A 27,844-nucleotide genomic window follows, 5' to 3' on the forward strand; every position below is an offset into this window, starting at 1 on the left:
AACCAGTGAGGGAAGGAGTGCAGGAGTCAGACCCCAGGATGGAGGGCCTGCGCTCTGAGCACTGGCTGCTGCTTCTGCTGTTCTCTGCTGGACTTGGAAACCGCGCTCACCTCCATGAGCTGGGGACTGAGCGGGATCCACCAGACCCACCCTTGTCTTCTTGACCTTTCAGAGCCTGGTGGGGTCAGATGGTGAGGACTGCAGACCTCGTGCTGGGGGACAGCAGCAACTGAGGGGCGGGTAGGTTAGGCAAAGCCCAGCTTGTGTGCGACACCAGCCTCACCCAGTGTCCACAAACTACCAAGTGTCTGGGGCTCAGCAGCCAGCCTGAGACCACAGGTGGTGACTGGCAAGGGAGGTGGATCTGGTTTCCCAGGAGGTATTTCTCCTAGCAGCCACCAGGTGGCAGCACTTCTCCAGGAAAAGGTTGGCAGGAGCTGACCTCTGGCCATGGAATCTGAGGCTGGGAGGATGGCGTCCTGGTGGGAAGCCAAGCCCAGAGAGGGGTCGGAACTTGCCATCATCCACACAGCTTTCAGTGGCAGGGCTGGGCTGGGCGAAAGGTCACCGCTTTCCTGGGGAGACAGGAGTGGCAACGGGGAGCAGGAGATGAGCTAGGAGAGAGGCTTGGAGCTCCAGCCCGCCCAGCCCTGAGGTGGGTGGCTGTCCTCACCCTTTGTTCAGTTCCCAGAATCCCCCGCTTCCTGGAGGAAGGCGCTCCCTGCCCTCCAAGGCCCTGGCTGGCCCTCACCACCTCCATGCTGGCAGAGGTGGGGCTCACCCTGGGCCTCCCAACAGGACTGGCAGAGCACACCCCAGACTGTGACTCCTGAGGGCAGGGATTGTGCCTTGAACCAGCACCCCCTGCCCCTAATGCCTTCGCACCTGCCCTCCCCCAGCCTAGGACCACCGGCACCTCCTTCAAGACCCCAGGCCTGGAGATGCCCAAGCCCTGGCTGTGGCCCCGGCAGCTGCTCCCCTCTAGGACCACACAACAACCTGGCCATTGGGACGGTGAGGCCCCCGGGATGGGGTGGTTGGTGGCCTGAACAGCCCCACCCTGAGCTGGAAACCCTGTGCATTCTGGGCCTCTGACACAGGGTCTTCAGACCGTTGGCGGCAGGATGTCACCCCTAGAGCTTTGTGAAAATGCAGCCTCCAAGATCTCTCCTTCCCCAGAGATTTGGGTCCAACGGGTCTAGGTGGAGCCCAGGAAAGTGCACTTAGGATGCTTCCCGATGGGTCTGAGGCCGAGGCCTGAGCACCTTGAGGCCCTCGTAAGGCCCTCTGAGGGCGCCGCTGGCCCTGCCTTCTGAAGAGGTTGGGCAAAACGATGACCCATCAGAGTGACGATGAAACCTCTGACATGTGTGCCACCCAACATCGCTCACAACGCCCCGCTTCCTGTCATCTTCATCTCTGTAGCTGCTCTCTGGGGAAGACCATCACTCCACAGGCACCCGAGGCTCAGGGAAAGGGGCGACTTGCCTGAGACCCCCAGCTGAAACCACAGGGCTCCTGGATTGGAGTCAGGCTCCCAGGGGTCGGGCTTTGGTCTACGTGCACGTCTCCAGATTTGGAGGAGGCGGTTTCTCGAAATCCCAAATCCAGGGCCTCTTCTCAGTTGGGTGATTCCAGCTTCATGGAGAAAACCTGGGCTACTGCCAGGGTCTCCCGTGCAGTTGGGAAGACACAAAGTGCTTCCTTTGCAATGGAGTAAACCTGGAAGTTCTTACCCCTCAGATAAATTATGGTCCCAATCTAACCGCCTCGATTGGCAGAACATGTTCCTGTGCTGGGTGGGTGACCCAGGTGAGCCCTCTGCTGAAAAAATAGTGGGTCATGATATTTTTACGCTAGCAGGTATTAATTACAAAGAAATCTGATTTTCCTTTTCTTGCTTGTCATAGTGTCACCTGTTGATGGATTCATAGCATCTATGGAAGATAGGAATCCCAGGATGGTAAAGTCAGTAGAGAAGAGATCCGGGAAGGAGAAAGGTGGGAGAAACATTTTATAATTTCTCCAGATATGAGCCCTAAGCCTCAATTTTAATTATTCTCATTTTTTTTTTCACGTGGGGGATTGAAGCCAGGGCCTCACACATGCTAAGCAAGTGCTTTAATACTGAGCCACATCCTCAGCTCCGTAAGCCCCAGTTTTAAAGGGAAAATCCCTCCCCAGACAAAATACAGCATGCAAGTAAGTCAGTCCCCTCAGAAGAGGTTCAGGGAAACCATGAAGGGATTTCCCAAGACAAAGTTGCCAAAAGAATTGTCCAAATAATAATTGCTTCGGGAGCTCAACAAGAGGAGCAAGGTTTGAGAGCTGGATTCTCTGGGAAAGCTGCTGGGAGAGAGGGACGACCGCTGAGCCTGGAGGCTGGAAGGGACAAGGCAGAAAAGAGGGGCATGGGAGGAGGACCAGAATGGGCGGGGGGTCTGGAGGTTCTAGAGACATCTGCGCCATGTGAACTGTTTACAAAACACTCGCACCTGTTTCTCCTTTTAATCTTGACTTTCACAGGTTCCTGTGGGAGGGATTGTTTGCCCCTTCCACAGTGCCTGAGGCTCAGAGCTAGCCAGTGACTTGCCCAGGATCTCCCACTTGAGCTCAGGCCAAGTGGGCAGGAAGAGCCACGCCACGTTAAGGCCTCTGGGCTTGGAGGCAGCTATTCTTCAAGACTGAAACTGTGGCTTGAAATCAGGGCTTGGTGATCCCAGCTCTGCCACAGAGCACCGGCAAAGACAGGGAGTTGCTTCTCGGTCTCAGTTCCCCTGCCTGCAGTGTGGCTGGCGTGCCTGCTCTGCTCCCAGGGTGGTGGTGAACCTTAGAATGCTGTGAAAGTGATCTGAACTCCACAGCAGTGGGCGCCGGGAGAGCCGCTGCTACCTCAGCATTCACATATCTGCCCAACTCGGATCAGCTTCCTAAGGAGCGGGTGGGAGGGATATGTCGATGATCATCCCTCTGCAACTCTCCTTACCTCAGGGTCCCTGGGGCAGCTGGGGAAGGACACTGGGTAAGCCTGTCCCCGTGCTGCCTGAATGAGTCAAAAAAGAGAGCTGTGGTCCTGAGAGGGCCAACGTCCTCCAGGGAAATCTTTTTACACAATATCAGGGGGAGCTTAGATGCAGGTTCCTCAACTGGAAAACACTGATGGTGTTTGTTGAGTCTCAGGACATGGGGGGCTAAGCCCCCACCCCCCAGCTTACTGAGGACTTAAGGAAGGAGGGGGTGTAAGGAATCTTTCACCAAACACCACAGAAAGCATCTACTCAATGCCATTCGTTTTCATATGAGGAAACCAAGACTTATAAAGGAAAAAAAGTGACAAGTCCAATCAGTCCTTATTAACAGATCCACTGAATACACTCCTGGATCCAGATGTGTGGGTGTTCAAAGGACACTGGACAGATGGGCACACTAGCACATGCCTGTGATCCCAGATACTCACGAGGCTGAGGCAGGAAAATGGCAAGTTCGAAGCTAGCCTGGGCAACTTAGTCTCAAAAATTATAAGGGCAGGTGATATACAGCTCGGTGGTAAAGGAGGAGGAGGGGAGGAGAAGAGAAAACCACAGGGCACCAATGGCGGCAGGGGTCTCAGGACCGAGATCTTAGGCCAACTCTGTGTGGCTCTGGGCAAAACTACTTCCTCTGACTGGCACTTGGTTTCCTTGTCAGCAAAACTGGTTTGGGCGGGATCTCGAAGGGCCCTTCCGTCTCTGACACTCACGCTAGTAGATAAGTCACAGACTTTCCCTAGGACGACGAGGGGACAAGGTAAAAGTGAAGGTCTCGAGTGTGTAGTCCACTGAACCCGGCCAGAGGTAACCGCGGCCCAGGGATGCTTTCGTTGCCACGGCAACCGCAGCGCTGGCGTGGTCCCCAGCGTGCCGCTGGGGAACCTGGGAGGAGCCTGCCCTCGCCGTGATGGCGGCGGCGCCGGGGCGAAGGGCGGGGTTCGGCGCTGCGGCCGGGCCAGGCGGCGCCTTGGTTTCCGCTCTTTCGTACCAAGGCGAGCTGCCGCGGGCGCTCTGCTCTTCCCTGGTTCTGAGTCGGGGCGCGGGAAGGGAAGGCAGGCCGGCAGGGATTGGGGCACGTGCCCGGGGGGCGGGACTTCCGCGGCCCGCCGGAAGTGACGCGACAGTCGCGGCCGCCGCCAGGTGGAACGGCAGGTGGGTTCAGGTGCCAACCCGGCCCCGGCCCCGCTGTGGGACCGACTCTCCGCTGAGCGACAGAGGCAGCTCCAAGGGCCTGGAGACCCGTGGGGCGGGCTCTGGGATCCGAGCCCACCGCCCTGGCCTGGAGTCCCTCCCTGTACCTAGTAAGGACCGCCGCCCACCTCCTCCAGCCGGGACTGCCCTGCCCGAGCCCGAAGGGGTGGTGGGAGCTTGCGGCCGGCCTCCGGGCACTTCCGTTCCCTAAGCCCTGTGCTCCTTTCTTTCCCGGATCCAGTTCCCCATTCCCCTGTCGGGCTGGGCAGTTAGCCAGCCCACCCCGACTCTCGGAACCATGTTTGCAGACCTGGATTATGACATCGAGGAGGATAAACTGTGAGTATTTTGCTCCCCCAAGGCTTAGGCGTTCAGGAACTCAGGTGTCCCTCGTTTCCTTGAACTTCCCAGCTCCACAAACCCTTTTTTCCCAGTGGGGGTCAGGTGTACCGTAGCAGAAATGGGCCCTACCCTTCTAGGAATTCATCTTCTGCAAGGGGCTGTGGACAGGTTAACGGATGATTACTGTTAGGGCCAGAAGGGCACTTACCCCATCACCCAGTGCTAAGGAAAGCAGAGCTGATGGAGCAGTGCTTCTGCTGGGTGGTTAGGGAAGGCTTCACAGAGGAGGTGGCAAGCCAACCAGGTTTTGCTGCAGCATAGATGATTAGTAGGATAGAGTTTCAAATTTAGAGCTCTCTGCTCATTAGAATATAGTCTCAGAGCAAAGACTGGTTCTAATGCCTTTCTGTGTTCTCGGCACTTGGTAAGTGCCGGACACCAGTAGCTTGTTAGCAATTGTCTTTTGAATGAATAAGTTAATACATGAGACCCTTTACATAGAATGTATGTAGCTGCTAATTTATGTGAATTGTAGGGGAATTGAAACAGGGAAAGACTCTCCAGAGGTGGTTATAATGTTCCACATGTTTCTGAGAAGGTGACAGAACCTGGCTAAATCTTTTGAAAGTTGGAAGGCAGGAAAGAGCAGGAAGGTGGTTTTTATGGAGTGTCTGCTATGGACTGGGCTGGCGTTGGTGCCTTCTGTGCCTATTCTTGTGGGACCTCTGATAATGGAGACCCATTCTCCTTTTATGGATGAGGAAATTAAGATGCAGAGAGGGTGATTTACCTGAGTTCTGTGGCAGAGAAATGGCAGGGCTGGGGTTTCATTCCACCTCTGCACAACTCCAAGAGCAGCATTATGTTCTAGCACAGATTGCTCTTTGGCCAAGTAAGGAAGAAGAGAGCGTGGACAGCCTTGGTGCCTTGTGGGCTGTTGGAGGGCCCTCCCCCTCCAGCTCTGTCCTCAGCCCCATTTGCTTCTCTTTCTAGTGGAATCCCTACGGTGCCTGGGAAGGTGACCCTGCAGAAGGATGCTCAGAACCTGATCGGGATCAGCATTGGAGGAGGGGCCCAGTATTGTCCCTGCCTTTACATTGTCCAGGTATCAGGTGCTTTCGAGGTGGGGGTAGGATCCTGGACGGAGGATGTCACCTCCCTACTTGAGCATGACAGAGACAGGTTCCTTGTTCCACTCTGAAGAAGCTGGTTCCTTCTCCTTTTTGAGATCTGACCTCAGCAAGGCCTTTGGACCACCTAGAGTGGCCATATTTTTCTCTGCCAGTTCAACCCCTTCTTTGCCTGTGGCACTTGTTGCCATCTATAATCATCTCCTTGTTACTTGTTCTACAGCTGGCTGCCCTGCCAGACTTTGGGCATTATGAGGGCAGGGTTGCACTTTGCCTTTTCACCATGATTGGAGCCAGGTACAGTGCCTGGCATGCGGTGGACATTCAGTAAAAATGTCTTTGATGAATCACAGAGCTGTCAGCCTCGGGTGCTAGCCCAAGTGAAGTGGGAAGACTGTGAAATAGTAGCTTCCCTGCTTACTAGCGAGTTCCTTAACTTCTCTGGGCCTCAGTTTCCTCTCCCAGAAAATGAGGATTTAAAATATACAGGCATAAGCATCTTTGGATTCTTGAAAAATTGAACAAAATGACTTCATACATTGGTGCTTAAGTCCTCGAGTAGCAGCTGACAACTCCTGGCAGCTGTGCCTTTCCTTACCTGCTCTGCCAGTGACAGTGGCGACTTTGTGGTCCCTGCTGAGGGAGCTGCCCTGCTGATTTTCTGTCAGCTTGACACAGGAGTGGACAGTCCTGCTGGGAGGCCTCCTTCACCTGGTGACTGGTTTGTCAGTGACTTTTCTGTCACCTTGGAAGGATTGAATTGTACCTGTTCCCGTTCTCCTGACTGAGTAGCCATTGGTGGAAGTAGGCACTGCAGCTTCTGGCGAATCATCTGGTTGTGTCTCGGCCCAGGGTATGAACTTGGCCTCCTCCGATCAGGAGGCTTTAGAGGGGCCTCTTCAAGGCCTGGCCTTCTTGCCATCTGCCTGCTCAGCCTCTGTGCCACCTCCCTTCTCCGTCTGTTGGGTCTTGGTGGGCAGGTTTGTTTAATATGAACTGGGATTATAAACTATTAGAATTTGTTCTCTAAAATTCAATTTTGTTTTTATCAAAGTACTAGCTGGCTGGCCTCTGACAAGTCAAGAGCAGCTCACTGTCTGGCCCTTCTCCCGGCCCCTGTAGCTATTTCTTCAGACGTGGCTTCCACTTGTCTCCGGGTGCTTGTCCTTTCCTCTTCTTCTATCATGGTAAATATCCCTGGTCCACTCGGCTTCCTCTCACCCGTTTTCCCAGCACGGTCATCTTGGTGTTTTTGGCTAAGTCACTATTAGTGCAACATGCTCTACTCAACAGATCTTTTCTAAGTGCCTGGCCAGCTCTGCCGCAGGTCCTGGGGAAGAAGAAAACCAGTGCCCCCTTCCCGAGCCTTCATCCCGGGAGCTCCGTGTTTAACTTTTGAGGACGCGTTTCTTTCTCCCTCAGCCTTTCTTTCCATCTTTTCTTGCTAGTCTCCTGGTCTTTCCTGTCTGCATCCTTGTTTTCTCAGTTCACTTTCCAGTCTGGCCCTTCCCATTCCCCAGCAGTCTCTTCTCTGCCCCTCAATCTCCCCGACCCCCAGGCCCTTTCCCTCCCTGTCCTCTTTTGGAGTCCCCATCTTCCAGGGTCACCGTCTGGGTGGGGACTGTCCTGTAGCTTTCTGAGGGCACGTGTGTTGGGAGAAATCCTAGTTCTTGGCTGGCAGCAGTGAACGTCTCAAGTGTGTAAGGAAAACTTGCAGAGAGGAGCATTCTGCTTCGGCCTCCTAGGAAAGTAAACAACTGCCCCAAATTGACTTATTACCAAGAGAACCCATGTAGGAACCTGGTGGTCTGATCCCCCATGGCACATTGTGATTGGCAAGAAACCTATAAAATGTATAGCTGTTCCCACAATAAATGAGTTTGCAGGCTGCTCACGACAAGCCTGTTTCCACCCAACTCCCGGAGTCTGGGTCTTGACTCTGCGCCCTTACCCCGCATATGAGCTAGCCCGACACAAGAGAAGCTACACAGGTGGAAGAACAGTTTGAGACTGTCTTGGAAGCCTCTGGTCTTTTTTGACATCATCACTGCTATACTCTTTTCAGTTGACCTTTGGCTCATCAGGCTCAAGAAGGAATGTCAGGCCAGGAAATCCATTTGACTGGAAGTCTGATGGCGTTACCTCCTGCCTGTGGCCATCAGAGCTTCGCCTTTCTTATTGGGGACCTTTGTTGTAATGTGCCTGTTACTGATCTGTCAAGACTTGGAAACTCCTCATCCCTGGTGTTCTGAGGTGTCATGATGACAGCAGCTGGCAGGGGCCTTCTTTGTTGTCTGTCCTGGGTCCCCAGAGGGTGGCTTCATCAGAACACTGAGTCTTTCTGCTCCATGAGAGTTTTGTGTTACTCAGAGATGACAGCCTGCCCTCTGTGGTCTCTGCTCTCTCTTCTGTTCTGCAGTCGTTTGGTTGTGGTAAATACGTAGACTTTTCCATTGTAAGCTTTTTTTGGTACCCAGGACTGGGGGTGCTTAACCACTGAGCCCTATCCCCAACCCTTTTTATTTTTAATTTTGAGGCAGGGTCTTGATAAGTTGCTGAGGACCTCACTAAGTTGCTGAGGCTGGCCTTGAACTTGTGATCCTTCTGTCTCAACCCCCCGAGCCACTGGGATTACAGGTGTGTGCCACCATGCCTGGCTGTCTTAACCATTTTTAACTGCACAGTTCACTGGTATTAAATATCCTCATAGTGTGTGCAGCCATCGACACTGTCCCCGGAACCTTGTGACACTGAGACCATACCATCCAACATTGGCTCCTCCAACCCTCCCCTCAGTCCTGGCAGCCCCCTGCACGCCCTGCCTCTGGTTCCGACCACTCCAGACTCCTCACACAAACTAAGTCGTGCCTCTGTTTGTACGGTTCCTGGCAAGTTCTCGCCCGACGTCCTCCCGGTTCATCTGTGGTGTAGCACATGGGATTCTTCCTCTTGAAGGCCAGACAACATTCCGTCGCACACTGCTATCCAGTCATCCTCTGACGGACATCTGCGCTGCTTCCACCCCTTGTTGTGAGTAAGGTCTGCTCTGAGCCAGACCGTGCAGAGGTCTCCTCCTTAAGACCCTGCTTGCAGTTTGGTGTAGACCTAGGAGCAGCCACGGGGTCACATGGGCATTGTTTCTGATTTCTGAGGAGCTGCCAGGCTGTCCTCCACGGGCCTGTCACTTTTCATCCCCACCAGCAGCGCCTGAGGGTTCCAGTTTCGGCTTCCTCAGTAGTACTTGTTACTTTCTGTCGTCGTCTGTACTAGCCGTCCTAATGGGTGTGACCTGATTTGTGGTGGCCTTGCTTGTCACTTCCCCAGTGATTAGTGATGTTGAGCATCTTCTGTGCTCATAGGCCACTTGTGTCTCTGGAGAACTCTCTATTCAAGTCCTTTGCCCATGTTTGAGTTGGCTTTTTGGTTTTTGGTGTTCCTTCTCTGTGTATTTGAATATTAGTATCTTATCAAATGCCATTTCCTTTCATTTTGTGGGTTGACTTTTTACTCGGTTGATAGTGATTTTGATGCACAAATTTTTAAAAATTTCACAAAGTCCATTTGTATTCTTCCTTTGTTTCTTGTGCCTTTGGTGTCATATCCGAGAAGTTATTGCCAAATCCTTGTGCTGAAGCTTTTGTTTTCTTCTCGGTTTTGTAGTCTTGGGTCTTACATTTAGGTTGCTGATCCAGTTTGAGTTAGTTTTTGCATATCATCTTAGGTAAGGGTCCAGCTTCTTTCTTTGCATGTGGATCCCATTTCCCTTGGCATCTACCGTTGAAGGACTTTCCTTTCCCCACTGAATGTTCTTGGCTCCCCTTTCAAAAATCATTCTAGCACATCCACCAGGGTGTATTTCTGAGCTCTCTGTTCCGTTCCATTGGTCTGTATGTCTGCCTTTATGCCAGTACTATTCTGTTTTAATTAGTATAGCTTTGTAGAAACTTTGGAATCAAGAAGTATGGGTCTCCCAGCTTTGTTATTTTGTTCAAGATTTAGCTATTGTGGGTTCCTTGAGATTCCATGTGGATTTTAGGATGGATTTTTCTATTTCTGTAAAAAAAAAAAAATCTATCTATCTATCTATCTATCTATCTATCTATCTATCTATCTATCTATCTATCAATCATTGGGATCTTGATAGTGTTTGCCCTGACTCTGTAGGTTGCTTAGGGTGATGTTGTCATCTGAATGACGTTAAGTCTTCCCATCCATGAACATGGGATATACTTCAAATCATTTGTCTTACTTACTTTCATCAGTGTTTTGTTGTTTTCATTGTACGTCTTTCACAGTTGTATTTGTTTTTAGTGTAAAAGGAATACATATCAGAACCACTGCTGGAAATTTGGTTTCTTTTGGGTGTGTTCTGGGTGTACTCCTGGGAGCTTTCTTTCCCCTTGCTACATCACTCATATTTCTGATCTTCAATGACAGACACACACAGCCAGTGGGTTTGGACCCTATTAAGGGGTCACTTTGGGATTAGGGGCTCACAGGCATTTTGGGATCTCTGTTTAGAAGAGACATGGCCTGTTCTTTGGGGATCAAAGTGAGGTGTAGGAATCGATAAGAGGTGCTTTGGGATGCTGAGTCGGCATGGAGCAGCTTGCTGGGCAGACCTGAAGAGGTGAAAGCCCTCATATGGGTGTGTGAGGTTGGTGTATTTGCTGTTAGAAAAGGAAGGTCTCATCAGTTCAGATTTACGTCCTGTCCTTCCTCAGGAATGTGGGCTCGTCCCTCCCTTGCTGGTTCCACCTGAGAAGCCAGAGGGCAGAGATGGAGACCAAATCAGGCAGTGGCGAGTGGAGGGAGTGACCATCCCCTGGTTTCGCCTCAGTCCTCCTTCTCCCCCGCCCCAACCCTTTGCATCTGCAGGTGTTCGACAACACGCCTGCTGCCCTCGATGGCACGGTGGCAGCTGGCGATGAGATCACCGGTGTCAATGGCAGGTCAATCAAGGGGAAAACCAAGGTGGAGGTGGCAAAGATGATCCAGGAGGTGAAGGTAAGGGCAGCTGCTGTGGGGCCGGAGGCGCCAGGTCTGCTCTGAGCCCTCTGCGCAGACTCAGGAGGGACTGCCACTCCCCTCCTGGATGTGGTAGTGGGGGATACACTCCAGTCTCTCTCAGTCTCCTTCCTTCAGAAAATACCGATGTGTTCAGGGACTTGTGCCGGGCCTCATGAAAGAGCAGGACCACAAGGTGCCTGTGAGCTCTTGGGCTGCCGACACACTTGGGCAAACCGGGGTATCTCTGGTCAGGGCTGGAACAGAAGCCGAAAGCCCAAGGTGATCCTCCTTGGGTCAGCGCATAGTAGTAATGGGCCATATTGGTCCTGGGCAGGGGGAGAGGAGCGTCCCTTCCTCATCTCTGTGGGAACTTTGAATCCAGAGGGTCCCCACGGCTCAGACCCCCTTGGACTCCCCTGAGATTTGGGGCAGCACCTGGTCCAGCTGGGCTTCTGTCCTATAACCCACAATCCCATGCTGCCTGCCCCTGCTCCCCCCACTTCCACTGCTCCAAGGCCTCCCTCCACAGGGACCCTCCCTCCCTGCAAAGCAGGCAGCATCCTGGCCACTGTGCAAGTGAGCATGAGGCCTTTCTGCCACTTCTAGACATTTGAAAGAACCAGTGTGAAGCAGTGCAGAGCTGGGGTGATTGACAGGCCCCAGGGGCAGGCTCGGCCCAGCATGGCTTAGGCCGGGTCCAGTGTTTTAGCTGCCACGTCCCCAGCCGTGACAAGCACTCCTCCCTCGCCAGCCCTCTCCCTTCCTCTGTGGGGACCTGTTTCCATGTCCCCACATCCCTTTCCTTTCTTCCACCCAGGCAGCCCCTTCTCTGGCTTCTCCCCTCTTGCCCCCCAACCCCCGTGCGGCCCGAGTCATCACGTGTGCTTCCTGCCTCAGGGAGAGGCCTCTAGTCCTTGAGGCCGCCTCCTAGCGCCCCTTCAGCCAAGGGATGAGCCAGGGACTGGGTCTCGGTTCTGGGTGCTAAAGACAGCAGCCAGCTTCACTGAGTCACTAGATACCACTGTGCATCTGAGTCGCAGCCTTACCTGCCGGGCACAGGTGATGGGCGGGCCCTCCACGCTGACCCTGTGTGGGAGGCATGTGCCCCCACCAGCAGCGCCTTCCTCCAGCCCCTCACTGCTATGCTCGTAGATCCTGTCCTCGCAGGCCTGTCTCTCCAGCCCCTTGTGCTGCCTCACGTGAGGGTGGGGCTCCTATTCCTACGCAGCCCTGACCTGAACACGATTTCCAGCTCCCAAGTGCGGGTGCCAGGCGGGAATCACTGTCTCCTTTCACTGGTGTCCAGAGGAGGAAGTGACCTGTTAAACTGGCTCAGCTGTGTGTGCCAGCCCTGGGCCCGGCCGACTCCACCGTGGCACCCTCCTTCCCCCCAGCTACTCTGCGGGCTGGTTCTGCAGTGTCCCCACCGCCTCCTGAGGGCACCTGCTCCTGATTCTGACTGCATTGGCTCATTTCCGTTCCCCTTGGGGACTGGATTTTTAAATTCTATTTTATATTTGGATGGATTCAGTTCCAAGTTCAAGGGCCTTAGGATTCTAAGGATGAGTGACCACTGTGGCCTATGGTCAGCGAGAGCTTCTTGGAGGAGTCCCAGCTCTGTGTAGAGGCCTCCCCTGCAGCCACTAGAACACAACCCTGTGACCCCCTGATTCTCTTCGGCCTCGCCTGCTGGACAGGGCCCCAGGTCTTGGCTGTCCCCAGCCCCTTTTCCTCGGTGTCCTAGCAAGAGGCACAAAGAAGGAAGGCTGCAGGGTGGGGTCTGGCACTCAAGAACCATTTAGTCAGCTTGTTTGCTGCTGCAACTAAAAGACCCCACCAGCTCAACTGTAGAGGGGAGGGTTTATGTGAGGCTCACAGTGTCTCAGTCCCTAGGGCTAGAGGTGAGGCAGGACGTCATGGCAGAAGGATGTGGTGGAGGGAAGCAGCTCTCATGGTGGTCCCCTCTCCAGACACAAAATATATGCCCCAGAACCACGGCCCCAGTGCCCACCTCCTCCAGCCACACCAGCGCCCAGTTGCCGCTCAGTGCGTCCCAGCAGGGGTCGTTTCACTGAGGAGGTTACAGCTGTGAGCCAGCCATTTCTCCTCCAGACCTTGCATGTCTCACACGTGAGCTTTTGAAGAACACCTCACATCCAAACCATAACAAGAGCCTTGTCACATGCTGCCTGTGCTGCTTTTGCAGGGGGAGGTGACCATTCACTACAACAAGCTGCAGGCGGACCCCAAGCAGGGCATGTCCCTGGACATTGGTAAGCTGGCCAGAGCAGTGGTTCCATTGCCTGCCAACCCCCACCCGAAGCAAAAGAGCTCCAGCTCCCGTCCCCCTGTGTGGTGTCATTGGTGGTTCAGTGGCTCTGGTATCTGACTGCTGACCAAGCTAATCTGAAAGGACTGGCAGGACCTGGGGTGCCCTCCCTGTGGCCAGCCTGTCCCTGATGTCTCACTGCCCTGACCCGCTAGCCGCCTCCTCTGGGACCTTGCTGTCTTAGCGTTTCCTCTGTAGGCCAGCTCTGGGCTCACTACCGTCCAGAGAGGGAGGCAGCCAGCCCTGGCCAGTGCCTCATGCCTACCTGCCCACCCCTCCTCCTTGGCCCCCTTTCCTGCCATCTGCTCTCAGGAAGATGCAGGGTTGGAACTGGGCCTTGGGCATTGGGTAGAGGGTCACAGGCCAGCCCTTGGCCCACAGCATACTCTGGGACAAGGTGCCTCCTGCCCGAGGGGTCTGGGCTTTGGTTCTGTAGAAGCTTTAAAAGTAAGAGTGGGGCCAGGTGTCGTGGTGACTCAGCAAGTCAGGAGGCTGACGTGGGAGGATCATGAGTTCAAAACCAGCCTCAGCAGCTTAGTGAGACCCTGTCTCAAGAAATAAAAAAGACTGGGAATGTAGCTCAGTGGTAAATTGCCCCTGGGTTAGACCCCCAGTCCAAAAAAAAGAATAAGTGGGACAATGGCCTCATGGTCCTCTGGATCAAACCCCCCCCCCCCCCCCCGCCCGCCGGCCACATTACTGGCCAAAGGCTGAGTCCCAGAGGAGGCTCAGTGACCTCCTGATGAGCACACATCCCACCCGTACTGTCCAGAGCCTAAGGGCAGATCAAGTCAGCCTGGAGGTCCCCTCTTAGAACCTCAGTTCTATCCCAGAATCCCTCCAGGAACTAAGCTGGTCAGAAGCCATAACAGTCTGGCCTGAGGCCAGTGGTCCAGGATGGCACCCAGAACTCTGATGTAACCAGCACAGAAACTGACCCTTCCCCTTTCCCTCACAGGGGTCACCGCTGCTCCTGATGGGAGAGAGGGGGGTGAGGGGCTCCTGACTGGCCTGTTGGCCGTTGTTGAGCAGGGTAGCTCTGGGCCCTCAGTGCTGCCGACAGCTGACTGTGGTGGCCCTGGGCTGCCCACCCGTGCTTGCTTCCTCCAGCCTGCCAACCCCCCAGAGCTGGGGAGCGGAGAGCGCAGGGTGCCCGGCCTCCCCACTGGACTCTGCTGCTTCCTAGATTCCCCACAGCGAGCCCCCGTGCAGCTCAGCCAGCCGTGAGGGGACCCAGGACAGGGACAGCCTGGGGCCCAGTAGCAAACTCACTGGGTCCTTCCTCTCCTGGCCCCAGTGCTGAAGAAGGTCAAGCACCGGCTGGTAGAGAACATGAGCTCGGGGACTGCTGACGCGCTGGGCCTGAGCCGGGCCATCCTGTGCAATGGTGAGTCCCCTCGTCCCACCCAGCTCTGGCCCAGCACTGTCCCTCAGGCCTGTGGGGCACCGTGACTGCCTGCCAAGCTGACGTGGGTCCTGCTGGCCTGGCCCTGCTTCTGCCTGGGGCCTGAGAAGTCACCGTTTCTTTGTGTCCCTGGAGGCCTTCCTGGTTCCCAGAGAGCTCCCACAGCTGTCGCCTGGGCTGCCTCACCGCCAGGGCCCCTCAGGTCACAAATGAGACAGACTCAGAGGGCAGATGTCTCCTCCTGCCTCCCCAAGTCTGGGACACGGAGCCAGGGCCAGCCTGAGCCGCTGCCCCAGCTCCCCATCCGCCCGCCTCAGCCCTACCTTCCCCCAGGAGGTGGCGCTACTACCCTTGCCTCTGGTCCCTGCGGTCGCTGTGGAGGTGGCCGCCTAGGCAGGGAGCAGCCGCATGCAGGCGTACACACTCGCGCACAGGCACCTTCTCTCTGGGGGAGGCCAGCGAGACAGCAGCGGCTCCCTCCACCGCCAGCCTGGCTTATAAATAGCTCTGCTGCGCCTTGGCCGCGGGGGAGATATAAATACCTACATAAACGGAGGCTCAGCTGGGCACGCTGGGCTTTATTGGCTGGGGAAGTGGAGGTGGGGCCTGAGGCTGGTCCAAATGGGGTACAAAAGTGGTGGCTGCTATTTTTGGCTCTCGGAGCCTATAAATCCTGTTACTGTAGTTACCATGCGTTGAGATGAAATTAGAACTGGTTGTTGTGTTTTTTCCCCCCAAACCTTGCAATTTCCCCAGCCATGAATAGGGTTTCTAAAATCGAAGCTGTCATGATGTCCCATGACCCAGCTAAAAACAACAGCCGATGCTTACGCGGCTCCTCTCCTGCCCCTGGCCACGTGCTCGGGCTCAGGGAGGCAGGGCCAGGAGGCCTGTTGGTTACAGCCTCCTAGAGACCTGCAAGGGACCCCTTCCTCCTGACAGCCCATTCCCCAGCCACCTTCTTTGCCTGGTCCACCCCTTCTCTTCCTGCTCTGAAGACCCTGGCCCTGGTCAGCACAGGACACTGGGAAGCAAAAGCACCCCATCTTAGACGTCCCCCAGCTGTGTGGCTTGGGACAAATTACTTTTCCTCTCTGTCCCTTGGTTTTCTCAGTAGAATAGGGGAAGTAATCCCTGTCCCAGAGACTCTGACTGAGGAGGATCGAGCCCTGTCCGGGAAGCCCAGCAGGCCTGGTGCACAGCGGTCTGTGATGGATGCAGATGCTGCACAGGCCAGGCCCTTTCCTGGGAGGTGGCTGCACAAAGAAGCCACCATCACGGGGACGTTGCCTTACCGTTGCTGCCCACGTAGAGGGGTGTGCCCCTTGTCCTCCCCAGGTGGAGGCCTATCTGGGATCGCTGGGAGTTCTGGGGAGGGTGGTGGTCCTGCTGGAGGAGTCCCAAGTGTGCTGACTCCCCCTGGGCTGACCCTTGGCCGGTCTTATGTGCTCCCTGCACCCCCTGCCCCCAGTCTAGAATCCTGCCCACCCCTGGTCATTGGCTTCCTCCCATTTGGAGGCCCTGAGGGAAGGCTGCGGCCCCCACTTCTCCCGTGCCTCTGCCTTTGGAGCCAGAGGGCAAGACTTGGATCCCGTTTACCATGATCGTTCCCAACATGGTGGCACACGTGCTCAGCAGAGGCCTGCTGAGCCAGTGGCTGGGATCACCGAGTCCTACCTCCAGTGCCAACCCTTCCCCAGCCCCTGCCATTCTTTCCCGGTCCAACCCGCCCACCACCACGTGCTTTGCCATGGCAGCGACTGCTGCCAGCCTGCCTGGGCCCCAGTCTGATCTCCCTGCCTGCCCGCTGCCTGGCCGAGCTGTGTCAGCAGGGCCGGGAGCCTGGCTGCTCCCCAAGGACTTGCCCACCTCCTGCAGTACAGGGAGCTGCCCTTGGGCTTGGTCGTGGGGGCACTTGATGCCTTTGGAAGCATCATCCTTCTGCCCCTGGATTGGCCCCAGCAGATGGGGTGGAGGCTCATCCCAGGAGCAAGTCCCCCACTTGCCTCTTGAGCCTGTTTGCAGATCACCCTTGAACCCCGCTGACCCTGAGATGCCACACCCCATGCCCAGACCCCCATGTTGTGTAGAAGCCGGTTCTCCAGGCCTACCCCTCCCTGCACCTGCCTTGGCCGCCTCAGGCTGCCCTCCTCACCCCTGCCCTGACCCCACCTGTTCTCTGGACCCCACAGATGGGCTGGTGAAGAGGCTGGAGGAGCTGGAGCGGACAGCCGAGCTTTACAAAGGTGGGTAGGGCCTTGGCCAGGACGCACCCAGCCCTGGCTCTGCCCGGGGAACCTGTTCCGGAGAGAGTGGCCATGGGGGCAGGAAGGCCACCAAGGACACTCTGGGACCTCTAAACTTATGAGAGTCCCCAGAATCCCCATTCTCATGAAGATGAAGCCCCAGTGAGGCCTTGTCCTCCTGCATCATACAGAGTCCCAGTCCCCTGTCTGAGGGACCTCTTGGTGGGACTGGCTTGTGGGGCTGTGGGAAGACCCAGTGGACCCAGTACCAGTAAGGACCTGGGTAAGCCGGGGTTGGGGGTGTGCCCTGGCCTGTGTGGCCCGTGATAGGTGCCCTGTTCTCCTTCGGCTCTCTCTCACAGGGATGACGGAACACACGAAGAACCTCCTACGGGCCTTTTATGAACTATCACAGACCCATCGGGGTAATGGCATCCCCAAGCCTGCTGCATGGCCCTGGGCAAGTCCCTGCCTCTCTCTGAGCTCAGTAACCCTGTCCAAGAATGTCCAACTTCCGCCCTGGGGCCCTTGTCATACCCATGCTGAGGAGAACCACAGCTCATACCTCCAGCTGGGGTAGGGCAGTGAGGGACCAGCGGAACATCTGGGCCGCTGGCCTCCTGAGGACTCTGTCCTGCTCCTTACATTGCCACTTGAAGTGCATGAGTTTCCCTCCGTTGTGGTATCATTTCCCACAAGTCCTGTGGCCTTGCAAGGCAGCCACCGTTAGCCCCATTTATAGGTGGGGAAATGGCCAAAGGTGGGTACTGACACCAGAACCCAGATTCCCAGGCCAGAGCTGTGCCCTCAGACTGGCTCGGCTTTCTCTCGTGGGGTCACTGGGGGGGGTGCAGGCCAGCTCTCATGGAGTGAGTATTCCCAGCTCCTTTGGGGGTATAGACCGGTTGCCTTGGGTATTCAATCCCTTCTGGGGTGTAGAACCCACGCAGACCTAGTCTTCCAGCCTGCCGGCCCCTGTCGACGCCTTGGCTTTGCATCGGGGGTCAGGTGGGAGCAGCCTTCAAGTCATACTTGTCATGCAGCCTTTGGGGACGTGTTCTCTGTGATTGGGGTGCGGGAGCCCCAGCCGGCAGCCAGCGAGGCGTTTGTAAAGTTTGCCGACGCCCACCGCAGCATTGAGAAGTTTGGCATCCGGCTGCTGAAGACCATCAAGCCGGTGTGTCCCGTTGAACACGTGTGTCCAGCGTGTGAGGCCAGGGCGGGGACGGCATGGCGTGCAGAAGGGGTTCTGTGCTCCCTCCAGGTGCTGGGGTGTGGGTCCTGCCTGGGCGCCTGTGTGACTGTCCCCAGCAAGCTGCTGCATTGCCTCAGGCCCGTGGGGAGCTGGAGGCTGGGTCAGCCCTGTTGCACCAAATCACAGCTTGCTCATGGCCTGGACTTGGTCCTCTAATCTTGAGATGGGACAGGCCACTGGGGAGTGCCCTTGGGCTGGGACACCCGATCAGGTGATCCAGCAGTGCCACTCTTCGTCCCCCTGGGAAGGCCTAAGCACACCCCACCCTCCAGATGCTGACAGACCTGAACACGTACCTCAACAAAGCCATCCCCGACACTCGCCTCACTATCAAGAAGTACCTGGACGTGAAGTTCGAGTACCTGGTGAGTAGCCTGCGGGGGGTCCGGCAGGAGGCCTGCCCTGCCTTGCACCAGCCAGCCCCACGCAGCCCCCTGTCCTGCATCTGATGGGAGCAAGGGGCCAGGGCCCCGCTGGAGACTCAAGCAGCCTCGGCCATGCAGAGACACCTGCCAGGCGTGGGGCTGGTCCTAGAGCTCTTGGTCTGCCTCACTCTGACCCTTGAGGACTTGTTTGGTTGGTTTTAAATCACAGTTACCAATGAGTTAGTGCTTTGGTCAGCTTTTTTTGCCACTGCAACAAAAAGACATGACCAGAACAATTTTAGAGGAGGAGAAGTTTCTTTTAGGGCTCAGCTTCAGAGATCTTGATCCATAGACAGCAGGCCCCATTCCCTGGGGCTGCAGGTGAGGCAGGACAGCTGGTGGTAGAGCGTGGTGGAGGGAAGCAGCTCGTGATGGTCAGGAAACAGACTCCACTTGCCACACAAAATATATACCCAAGGTCACGCCCCTAATGAGCACCTCCTCCCGTCACATGCCACCGCCTTCAGTTACTTCGCAGTTAAGGGCTTGGGGACTAATTCACTGATTGGGTTAAGGCTGTCCCAGCCCAGCAGTTTCTCCTCTGAACTTTGCATTCCTCTGAGCTTTTGGGGACACCTCAATCCAAACCCTAACAGACTGGGTCTAAGTGGTTTAAAGTGCATGCCAAGGGATGTTAGTGAGTTTTAGTTAATAATTTGTGGTCAAAAGAGTTGGGATAATGCTTCATTTACAAGCCAAGCTTCCCTTTGTGGGACTTCTAGAGCCAAGCCAGGCCTGTGTGCAGCCTTCGGCTGGGAACCAATTTTCCCAGGGCATTTTTTCCTTCATTGCTGGGGCTGGAACCCAGGGCCTTGCAGATGCTAAGTCAGTGCTGTACCACTGACCCATTCCCCTCGCCCCCAGAGCATCTCTTGGGACTAGAATTTGGTCAGCGCTGGGCTGCCCAATCCCTCAGACCTGCCCTTCCTTCCAAACAATGCCCTGCTCATCCGCTCTGCTGCCCTAGGCCTCCTGTGCACCTGCCACTAGCCTCCCGGAGATGCCGCAGCTTATCCAGCTGGGTCTGCGGGAGCCAGGAGGCCTGGCATGCTGCTGCCCTTCGGGTGGGCCCAGATTCCTGGGGGCATGGTGTGGCATGGGTGGAGTTGGGGATGTCAGGAGGCTGCGTCTGCAGCCTCTGACAGGCCTCGTTGTCCCACGCAGTCGTACTGCCTGAAGGTGAAGGAGATGGATGACGAGGAGTACAGCTGCATTGTGAGTATTGCGGGCTGAGGGGCCAGCCCTTGTAGTGACAGGCTGGGGCGCACCCACCTCCTCCCACGTGCCTCAGAGCCCCCAGGATGCCCTGGATCTGCCAGGGCTATCAGGTGGGTCAGGCATCCCAGGAAAGTCCTGGGGGCTTGGTCAGACTCTTGTTCCTGGGGTGTGGGGCTATCCACACCCAGTCCCTCTGGGCCCCTGAGGGAAGAGCTGTCCAGCCTCGCTCCCGAGCGCTGCTTTAATGTATCCAGTCTGTACCGTCTTTGTTCCCGGGACCCATCCGGGAACCCATGTTGGTTCGTTTCACGGGACAGGTTCCTGTCCTTTGTTGATCTTTCTCCCTCCAAAGCTATTGCCATGGGCTCCTAACGAGGGCTGGCATCTCACACAAGGGACCCTGTGGCTCTGAAAAGGGTGCTGTGTTGTGGGGCTGAGCTGGTGGTCGGCCTGCAGCCCTCCTGCCCGCCCACCCAGCAGGCCCCCAGCACCCAGGATCCCTAATGTGCTCCCCGCCCCAGGCCCTAGGTGAGCCCCTGTACCGCGTGAGCACAGGCAACTACGAGTACCGCCTGATCCTGCGCTGCCGCCAGGAGGCCCGAGCCCGTTTCTCGCAGATGCGCAAGGATGTGCTGGAGAAGATGGAGCTGCTGGACCAGAAGCACGGTAAGGGGCTCACGGGCCACACGGTCAGTTCTGTGGTCAGTCCTTGGCACAGGGGTGGGTACCTACTTCTCCCCGTTTTAGAGCTGGGAAAACAGACACAGAGAGGTCCAGTGCCTAACTGAGCCCCAGGGCCAGGCCCTGGCTGCAGCCCACCCACCGTCCAGAGCCTGGTCTGGATGGGCCCCCGGAGTGTGTGACGTGCCCTGCGGTCTCCTCTGCTCTGAACTGGGAGCCAAGGCACCTGGGTCCTCCCAGAGGCTGTGCAGTGCTCGCCTCTGCCCCTTCCAGGGCCTCGGGGTCGGAGGCGGGGGCAGGCCCAGGGTCTCCGCCAGGCCCACAGCCTCAGCCACGGGGCCTGTCCACCTGCCCTCCTGCCCCAGTCCAGGACATCGTGTTCCAGCTGCAGCGCTTCGTGTCCACCATGTCCAAGTACTACAACGACTGCTACTCCGTGCTGCGCGATGCAGACGTCTTCCCCATCGAGGTGGACCTGGCGCACACCACGCTGGCTTATGGCCTCAGCCAGGGCGAGTTCACTGACGGGGAGGACGAGGAGGAGGAGGAAGAGGACACTGCGGCCAGGGAGCCGGCCAGGGACGCCCACGGGGCTGCTGGACCCCTGGACAAGGGCGGAAGCTGGTGTGACTCCTGAGCACCCCGAGGTGTGATCAGGGAAGGGCAGCGGGCGGGCTGCAGCGGGAACGGGGTGGGCCGTGGGCACCGTGGCGCATAAAGCCTGCTGGCCCAGGCGCCTGCCTCCCTGCTCCTCTGTCCTCGCACAGCGAACCTGGGCTCCTGCCCAGGAACGGTGCCAGGCTGAGGCCCAGCCCTGGACACTGGCCCCAGCCTCCCTCACCTTCCCAGCCAGGGGGAGAGCGAGGCCCCTGGACCTGCCTTGGGAAGGAGAGGGCAGAAGGCAGAGGGGCTGGAGGTGGCGGAAAGCCCAGGACCCACCCGAGCCTGCTGGGAGCGCCGCGTCTTGGCACGCCTCCAGCCGCCCGCCATCCCGCACACCTTGCGGCCTTTATTTATTTGTTCCCCAGCTCAGCCGTTTCTGGAACAGGGCTGGCTGCTGGGCCTGTGTCAAATAAACAAACCAGACGGAGCCGGCTCTTTGCAGTGGCCACGGGCCCTCCTCTTCCTCGCCTGCCTCTCGGTCTCCCTCCCGGTCACAGGGTCACTGGCAGATCCCTGACCAGGGGACAGAGTGGCATCTGAGCACCATCTGCCAGGTCCCAGGCTGACTGTCACCTGTCCCCCTGCTTCTGAACCCCTTTTGTGTCCTCCGTTGTCTTTGACCCCTGGGTGCTTCTGGATGTGAAGCAAATGTTTATTTGGCAGAGGGTGGACAGATGTGGGGTCAGGAGACCCGAGGCCCCAGGTGGAGATGGTGTCCCCTATGCTGTAGGTCTTCATAAAGTGACAGGACAGGGTGGCCCACATGCCTGGCCAGTTCCAGGCCACACTTGTGGCCCTTTCACACTGAAGTGCCCCCTTCAGAATATAGTGATCCTGACGACAGGATGGGGAGGGCCAGAGACGGCCGAACTCCACGTTGAGAAGCAGGGTTCTCCTTGCCCTGAGCATGCAGGTCCTGGCACTAATCCAGGCCATTCTTGGGCTGGGGGTCCCTGCAGAGCCGACAGGCCACCCCACCTCTGAAGGGGCAGCCAGTGTGGAAGTCAAGGGCAGTGACCATAACCCATGGCTGGGGCTCGTGGCTTCTGTGACCCTGGGCCTCAGTTCCCAGCCTGCAAAGTGGTGACGGTGCTGGCCTCCCTGGTGGCTGGCATTTCCCGAGTCGGCGTTTGTGGAGGACAGAGCTGGCCCTCGCCGGCCCTCTGGGGTGGTAGGTGCTGTGTTGCTCGGGTGGCCTGGGGACGGCAGCCGTAAAGGATAGGTTGGCCAGGCCACAGGGCTCCCAGCCCCTCCTGCGGCCCACACAGCCCACCTGCACAGCTGGGACCAGTGGGCAAGGTCTCCATGGGCTGGCTGTGCTGGCGGGACAGGTCCCTGCATGTGAGCCAAATGCCAGAGAGAAGACGGCCATGACCAGGCTGTGCACAGGCGAGTTCTCCAGAGGGAGGGTGCCCTCAGGACAGTGAGGGGAGGCGCACCACTTGCAGAAGACCGTCGGCCGGGTGCTCCTGAGCACCTGCCCCTGCCTCTTGTTTATCCTTAACCCCCGTGACAGGAGGCCCAGGCCGCAGCACGGCCTCCAGTGCCCACGCGCACTCACTGGCTACTGTGACCCCTGCCTGTGAGCAGCACACACTCTCCAGCCTAAGGTGCTGCCAACAGCTGGCTACGTGCACAGGGAGAGGCAGAAGGCAGCCCATGGGCTTCAGTGCCCAGCTCAGCCACCCAGCTCCGTGCCTCTGCCTGGGAAGTGCTCCCTAGCCCTCCACCGTCTTTGGCACTTGCCCAACTCCAGCCCCTCAGGGTCGGGGGAAGACCCCTCTGCACCCATCCCTGTCCCAACCTGGTGACCAGATCTCCAGATGGAGGCACAGAACTCATGTTTCAGTTGAGCTTTATGGATTTGAGTTTCATCAGTCCACAACCGGTGCACAGGGGACAAATACCGGCAGCGGGAAGGACGTTCCTGGGACATCCACCGTCCAGACTTTTCCCCTGGAGGGACCCCCCCCCCCAACCTGCCTCCCAGTGGGCCAGGCCCTGGGAGAGGGCAAGCCGTCCCTGGCCCTGGGGTCGCGCCTGGGGCTACACAGACTCGAGGCTCAGCCCCGGATCTGCCTCTGCCTCCAGTTCTGCGGACCCAGTCCCGGGGCTCAGCACCTCCAGGGCCTCGAGGCTGCTGGGCTCCTGGGTGCCAGGAGGTAGGGGTTCAGATTCCCCCTCCACCTCAGCGTCCTCAGTGTCACTGGCCCCACCCTCAGTGGTGGGGCTAGGTGGGGTGTCCCGAGAGCGGCGCAGGCAGCAGTAGGTGGCAACCGCCATGAAGACCCCTGCCAGGGCCACCTCCGAGCCAGCCAGGTAGAAGATGATCTCGTAGTTCTTGAGCGCATCCACCAGGCGGCCTGGGGGTGGGGACAGGAGGTCAGGGCCTGGGCGGAGTTGCCCTCCAGTGCGAGGCAGCGCTGCTGATGTGGCAGGCTCGTTGGTGACTCAGGGCCCTGTCTCTCCCATTCTGCGGACGCAACACCCCACTTGGCTGCTGCCACTTAAGACTTTAAAAAGTGTCACTCCCTCTCCCTGGACCTCAGTTTCTTTAGCAGTGTGGGACTAGGGGTGAGGCAGCTCTTTAGAGTATATGTGTCCTGGTACAAGTGTCCTGTGACCATCCCAGGTAGCATGGGGAGGACCCTGGTTTAGCCCTTTCTCCTGGGACTCTAGCTCTTGCTGTGTCCCCATAAACCCCTGGTCTTCAGGGACATGGTTCAGCCTCCTCCAGCTTCCTGTCCCTCCCTGGGGCCCACAAGGACCTGACTGAGCAGGGTTCAGCCTGTGCCCTGATAGATGTGTGTGTGTGCACGCGCACGTGCATGTGTATTAGGGATTGAACCAGGACCTCAGGCATGCTAGCCTCTGAAAATTTGTCTAACTGCAAATATTTCCCCCCTAAACTGTGGTTCCTCTGGGGACTCCACCCTCTCTCTGGAGCATTCTTGTAGCTGACCACACCAAGCCATGACCTTCAGGAAGTTTCCTGGTGTCCCCCAAGCCAGCTGCCCCACCTAAGCCCCTCTAAGCAGCCTCCTCTGAACATCCTGGTCCCTGCCCAGCCAGCCAGTCCACCCAAACTCAGCCCTGTAGTGTCCTCACCTTCCCACCCCTGATGCATTCCCTGGTCTTTGGACCCATCCCAGGGCCACACAAGAAATGGCAGGTAGGCTCCTGAACCTCTGGGTGGCTGGGTTTGAGGTCAGGCAGGTTACTAGCTTGATGAGGGCACTCTGCTGGCCCTGCCCTGGAGGGGAGATGGGCAGCTCACCCCAACTCAGCTGCAGCCTGGTTCCCAACCCTGTCACTGTCCCATCCCACAGCCTGATGGCAGGCCTCTCCTGCTCGCTTCCCTGCTGCTTTGGCAACCCAGGAAGACCCATTGTGACGCCTACTCCTGCCTTTCCAATCTTAGTCCTGCCTCACTCATATGGGTCAAGGCAAACCCCGCACCTGTTCACGCTGTGCACCCCCCAGGGGGCTCTGCAGGACATTCATCAGCCCTGGCCATCCTCCCCATGGCTACTGCCCGAGGCAGGTGATGAATGGAAGCCTGCACAGTGGAAGGCACAGGTGCCTCTCCTCTCAGCTGCCCACTAGGCACCCCTGAGGCCAGTTCCCAAAGGTGGCATCCCTGTCCCCCTTACAGGCAGGGGAACTAAACCACAGAGACACTGTTAGCATGGGCAGATCATGGCTCTAACTCTGGGACTGCAACTTGGGCTGAGCCTCTGTGCCTGTTTCCCCATCTGCAAAGTGAGAATAAGCATGCACGCTTCACAGGCTCTGCGCCACTGCTTGACGTGGCTGGTGGGGCCCTTAGCAGGCTCATTTCTTCCCAGCACCCTCCCTGCTTCTTCCCCACTCACAGCTGGGGGTCCCTGCTTAGCGAGGGTTTGGCCACCAGGGGGAATCTACCCACCAGGTTGTTTCTGCCATTGGTCCCTTCCCCTCATCCCCAGAAGTTCCATTTGGGACAGGGAGGAGACTTCCCAGGGACTAAGTGGCTCTAGGCCTTGCTACCCCCTCCTCCTGCGGGGGGCACCTGCAGAGGGTGGTCCGATGAGCACAGCCACGGCCTCCACGAGCAGCACCAGGCCGAGCGCACTGGGGAAGCGGGGCGCACCCACAGCCGCCATAAGCACCTCGAACTGCAGCGCACCCACCATGCCATAGGACAGGCCGAAGGCGATGCAGAAGGCGACAAGGGTGCCATAGGAGCGCGCGCGCGCGCTGCTCAGATCGGTGAGCCCGTTGGCCAGCAGGGCCAGGCTGAAGAGGTAGGGGACGTGCGGTCTCAGGCGTGCCAAACCCGCCAGGGCTCCGCAGGCCGGTCGCGCCACGATGTCCACGAAGCCCACGATGGACAGCAGGAAGGCAGCCTCGGCGTCAGGCACACCCGCGTCCTTAGCGTAGTTCACCAGCAGTATGGCAGGCACGAAGAGCCCCAGCGCCATCAGGAACTTGGTGACCACGTACACGACGAAGGCGCGATCGGTGCACACCGCCACGTCTAGCAGGCGCCGGCGGGCCCGGCCGCGAGGGGGCGCCTCGCGCAACCGCAGCCTGGCGCCGTCCGCCTCCCCGGGAGCTTCCCCCGCGCAGTCCTCCTCGCGGTCCGCACGCGGCCGGGGGCCTGGCCCCGGCGGCGGTCGCATGACGGCTCCGCACGCGCAGCAGTGCAGGAGGAGGCCGCCGAACAGCAGGAAGCCGCCGCGCCAGCCGAAGCGCTCGAGCAGCAGCTGGCCGAGCGGCGACAATGCCGACAGGAACACCGGGCTACCCGCCGCCGCCAGCCCGTTGGCCAGAGGCCGCCGCCGCTCAAAGTACAGCCCCAGCATGATGAGCGACGGCTGGAAGTTGAGGGCCAGGCCCAGGCCTGCGGGCGAGGCGGCGCTATGCGGGGCTCCCCAGGGCCCCCGCCCGTCCCCAGCAGGAGGGAGAGGCCAGACCCGACGGGAGGGCAAGCCCCGGGGACCTGAGCCGGGGTCTTGGAGGAGCATCCCTTGTGGGGAAATTAAGGACAGGCGGTCGTACAGGAAGGACCCCCGACAGACACCCCCACCGTGGCAGAAGAGTGGCACCCTCACCTGTGAGCACCCCAGCCGTCAGGTACAGCTCCAGGAGGCGCGAGGCGAAGGAAGCCAGGATCATGCCCGCCGAGGCCAGAAGCCCACCCGCCAGCATCACCGGCCGGCAGCCAAAGCGAGTCACAAGAATGCTGGACACGGGGCCTGTGGGCAGGGCAGGGTCACCAGCAGGGCCAGGTGGACCCAGGGAACATCAGTCAGGCTGTGAACCTCCCAGCCCTGGAATTGGCCTGGAAGGATAAGGTCACACACGTTCAGAGACCCAGAGTGGGCAGTGTTTGTCCAGGATCACACAGCTTGGCTGGGACAGACCAAGGAGGGCAGTGAGGAAGGAATCTGTCCTGACCCGGGGCTCCCCATCCCTCATCCCTCTTGAGAACCCAGAACCCAAGGCAGAAAGCCAGCGGGGGGGTGGGGGCGGCTTCTGCTCCCATTTTATCTTCAAGACACCAAGTCCCCACCTGGCACAGCCTGGGCTGCCTTCCCCCTGGGCTCCCTCCTCCTCCCCCATCAGGTGGTCAGGCCACAGGGACAGGAGTGGTTCCTTAGATTTCAAATTCCACGCGCAAAACAGGAGGGTGGGACGGGGGCGGCCTGACCTAGCGGGCTCACCAGCCTGCGGGAGGCCAGGCTTCCTTCCGTGCCAGCCCCGCGCCGGAAAGAAAAAAGGAAAACGGCGGGTACAGGCTGGCTGGCAGGAATGGATCCCCTGCCCCGCCCTGCCGCTGACCAGGGTGGCCAGGTCAGCCGGGCTCCACCTCTGCTTGCCTCTTTCCTATCCCCTTCCCTCCCTCTGGTGCCAGGGTTTCCGCAGGAAGAAAGGGTTAGGGATGTTCAGGGGCCTGGTGTCTCCTGGTCCCTGGTCCAGCCCCCCAGTGCTGGGGCCCTTGGAGTGGAGGGCCCAGGAGGGGCGCTGACCGGTTCCGTAGAGCATGGCCAGCATGATGGAGGACACCCAGGCCGTGTCGCTGTAGCCGGCGCCAAAGTCCCGCATGAGCGCGCGGAAGAAGACGCTTACGGCCTTGGGGAAGCCGTAGGCAAAGCCTGTGACCACGAAGCAGGCGCCCAGCACCACCCAGCCCCAGCCGCCGTCGGGAGGGCCCACACCTGGCCGGGGGCCACCAGAGCCCATCACCACCACCGCTGCTGGGAAAAGGGGGACAAGAGGGAGCAACTGAGTCTGCAGCCCAGAGCAGGGGGCTGGAGACCCGCAGAGGAAACAGAGGTGCAGGGCTGCCCCAGAGAGCCCTGCAGGCCAGAGAGACCCAGGAGGAAGCACCCACCCTCCCGCAGGGGCTGGGAAGGGCGAGGTACTGGTCACCTGAGGCTTGACTGCAGCAAGGCTCCCCTGGAGGGCACCTCTCCCTCAGGACCTAGGGGTGGCGGAAGGGCGTGACGGCAGGTGCCCAGGGCAGTGCTCGGGACTGCCCGTGCCCCCAGTGAATACAAGTGACGGTCTCTGGACAAAAGGAACCCTCGGTGGGTCAGATTCCAGCTGTCGAGAGGGCCTCTCGACCTCTGTGGCCTTGCAGTATGCTCGACTGTCCTCCATGGTCAGGAACGACTGTTGTCATCAGCGCGTGACAAGGAAAACCCTGTAACTCAGACCTCAGCCTTTCTCAGAAGCAGGGGTGCTGAGGTCTGGTTCAGTGCCTCTGTTCTGTGACTTGGCAGGTCCCTTGCCCTCACTGAGCCTCCGTTTCTCCAGCTGTAAGATGGTGACGATCACTCCCAGGCCAGCGGGAAACCTTGGGGTGGGGGAGGGGCTCTGGCTCCCTCTGGACAATGAGGACTTTGAGGACTTTTTTTTTTTTTTTGGTACGA

The 27,844-nt window shown here is 58.2% G+C and overlaps 2 protein-coding genes across 3 annotated transcripts; one reads left to right on the forward strand and one right to left on the reverse strand.

The window, feature by feature from the left end:
* The first annotated feature begins 4,152 nt into the window (after positions 1-4,152).
* Positions 4,153-21,037, forward strand: PICK1 (protein interacting with PRKCA 1). Of its 2 annotated transcripts, none has more exons than XM_079143116.1 (13): positions 4,153-4,330; positions 4,462-4,559; positions 5,556-5,667; positions 10,571-10,699; positions 12,909-12,975; positions 14,329-14,418; positions 16,629-16,682; positions 17,045-17,107; positions 17,726-17,859; positions 18,210-18,302; positions 19,527-19,577; positions 20,102-20,246; positions 20,632-20,919. In XM_079143116.1, the coding sequence occupies exons 2-13, from the start codon at positions 4,519-4,521 to the stop codon at positions 20,784-20,786; spliced, it is 1,134 nt and encodes a 377-aa protein (XP_078999242.1). In that variant the 5' UTR covers positions 4,153-4,330; positions 4,462-4,518; the 3' UTR covers positions 20,787-20,919. The 2 variants fall into 2 exon arrangements, with proteins under 2 accessions (XP_078999242.1, XP_078999241.1); XM_079143115.1 differs by having other exon boundaries at positions 4,157-4,330; positions 20,627-21,037.
* Positions 21,038-22,482: 1,445 nt separating this feature from the next.
* On the reverse strand, positions 22,483-27,717 carry SLC16A8 (solute carrier family 16 member 8). The gene is made up of 5 exons (XM_079140587.1): positions 27,342-27,717; positions 26,939-27,166; positions 26,021-26,164; positions 24,976-25,809; positions 22,483-23,287 (listed from the first exon to the last, which is right to left on the reverse strand). Exons 2-5 carry the CDS (start codon positions 27,150-27,152, stop codon positions 22,971-22,973), a joined length of 1,509 nt encoding a protein of 502 aa, XP_078996713.1. The 5' UTR covers positions 27,153-27,166; positions 27,342-27,717; the 3' UTR covers positions 22,483-22,970.
* Between the last annotated feature and the right edge of the window lie 127 nt (positions 27,718-27,844).

Source organism: Sciurus vulgaris (genome assembly GCF_902686455.1).
Source record: "Sciurus vulgaris genome assembly, chromosome: 5".
Classification (NCBI taxonomy): domain Eukaryota; kingdom Metazoa; phylum Chordata; class Mammalia; order Rodentia; family Sciuridae; genus Sciurus; species Sciurus vulgaris.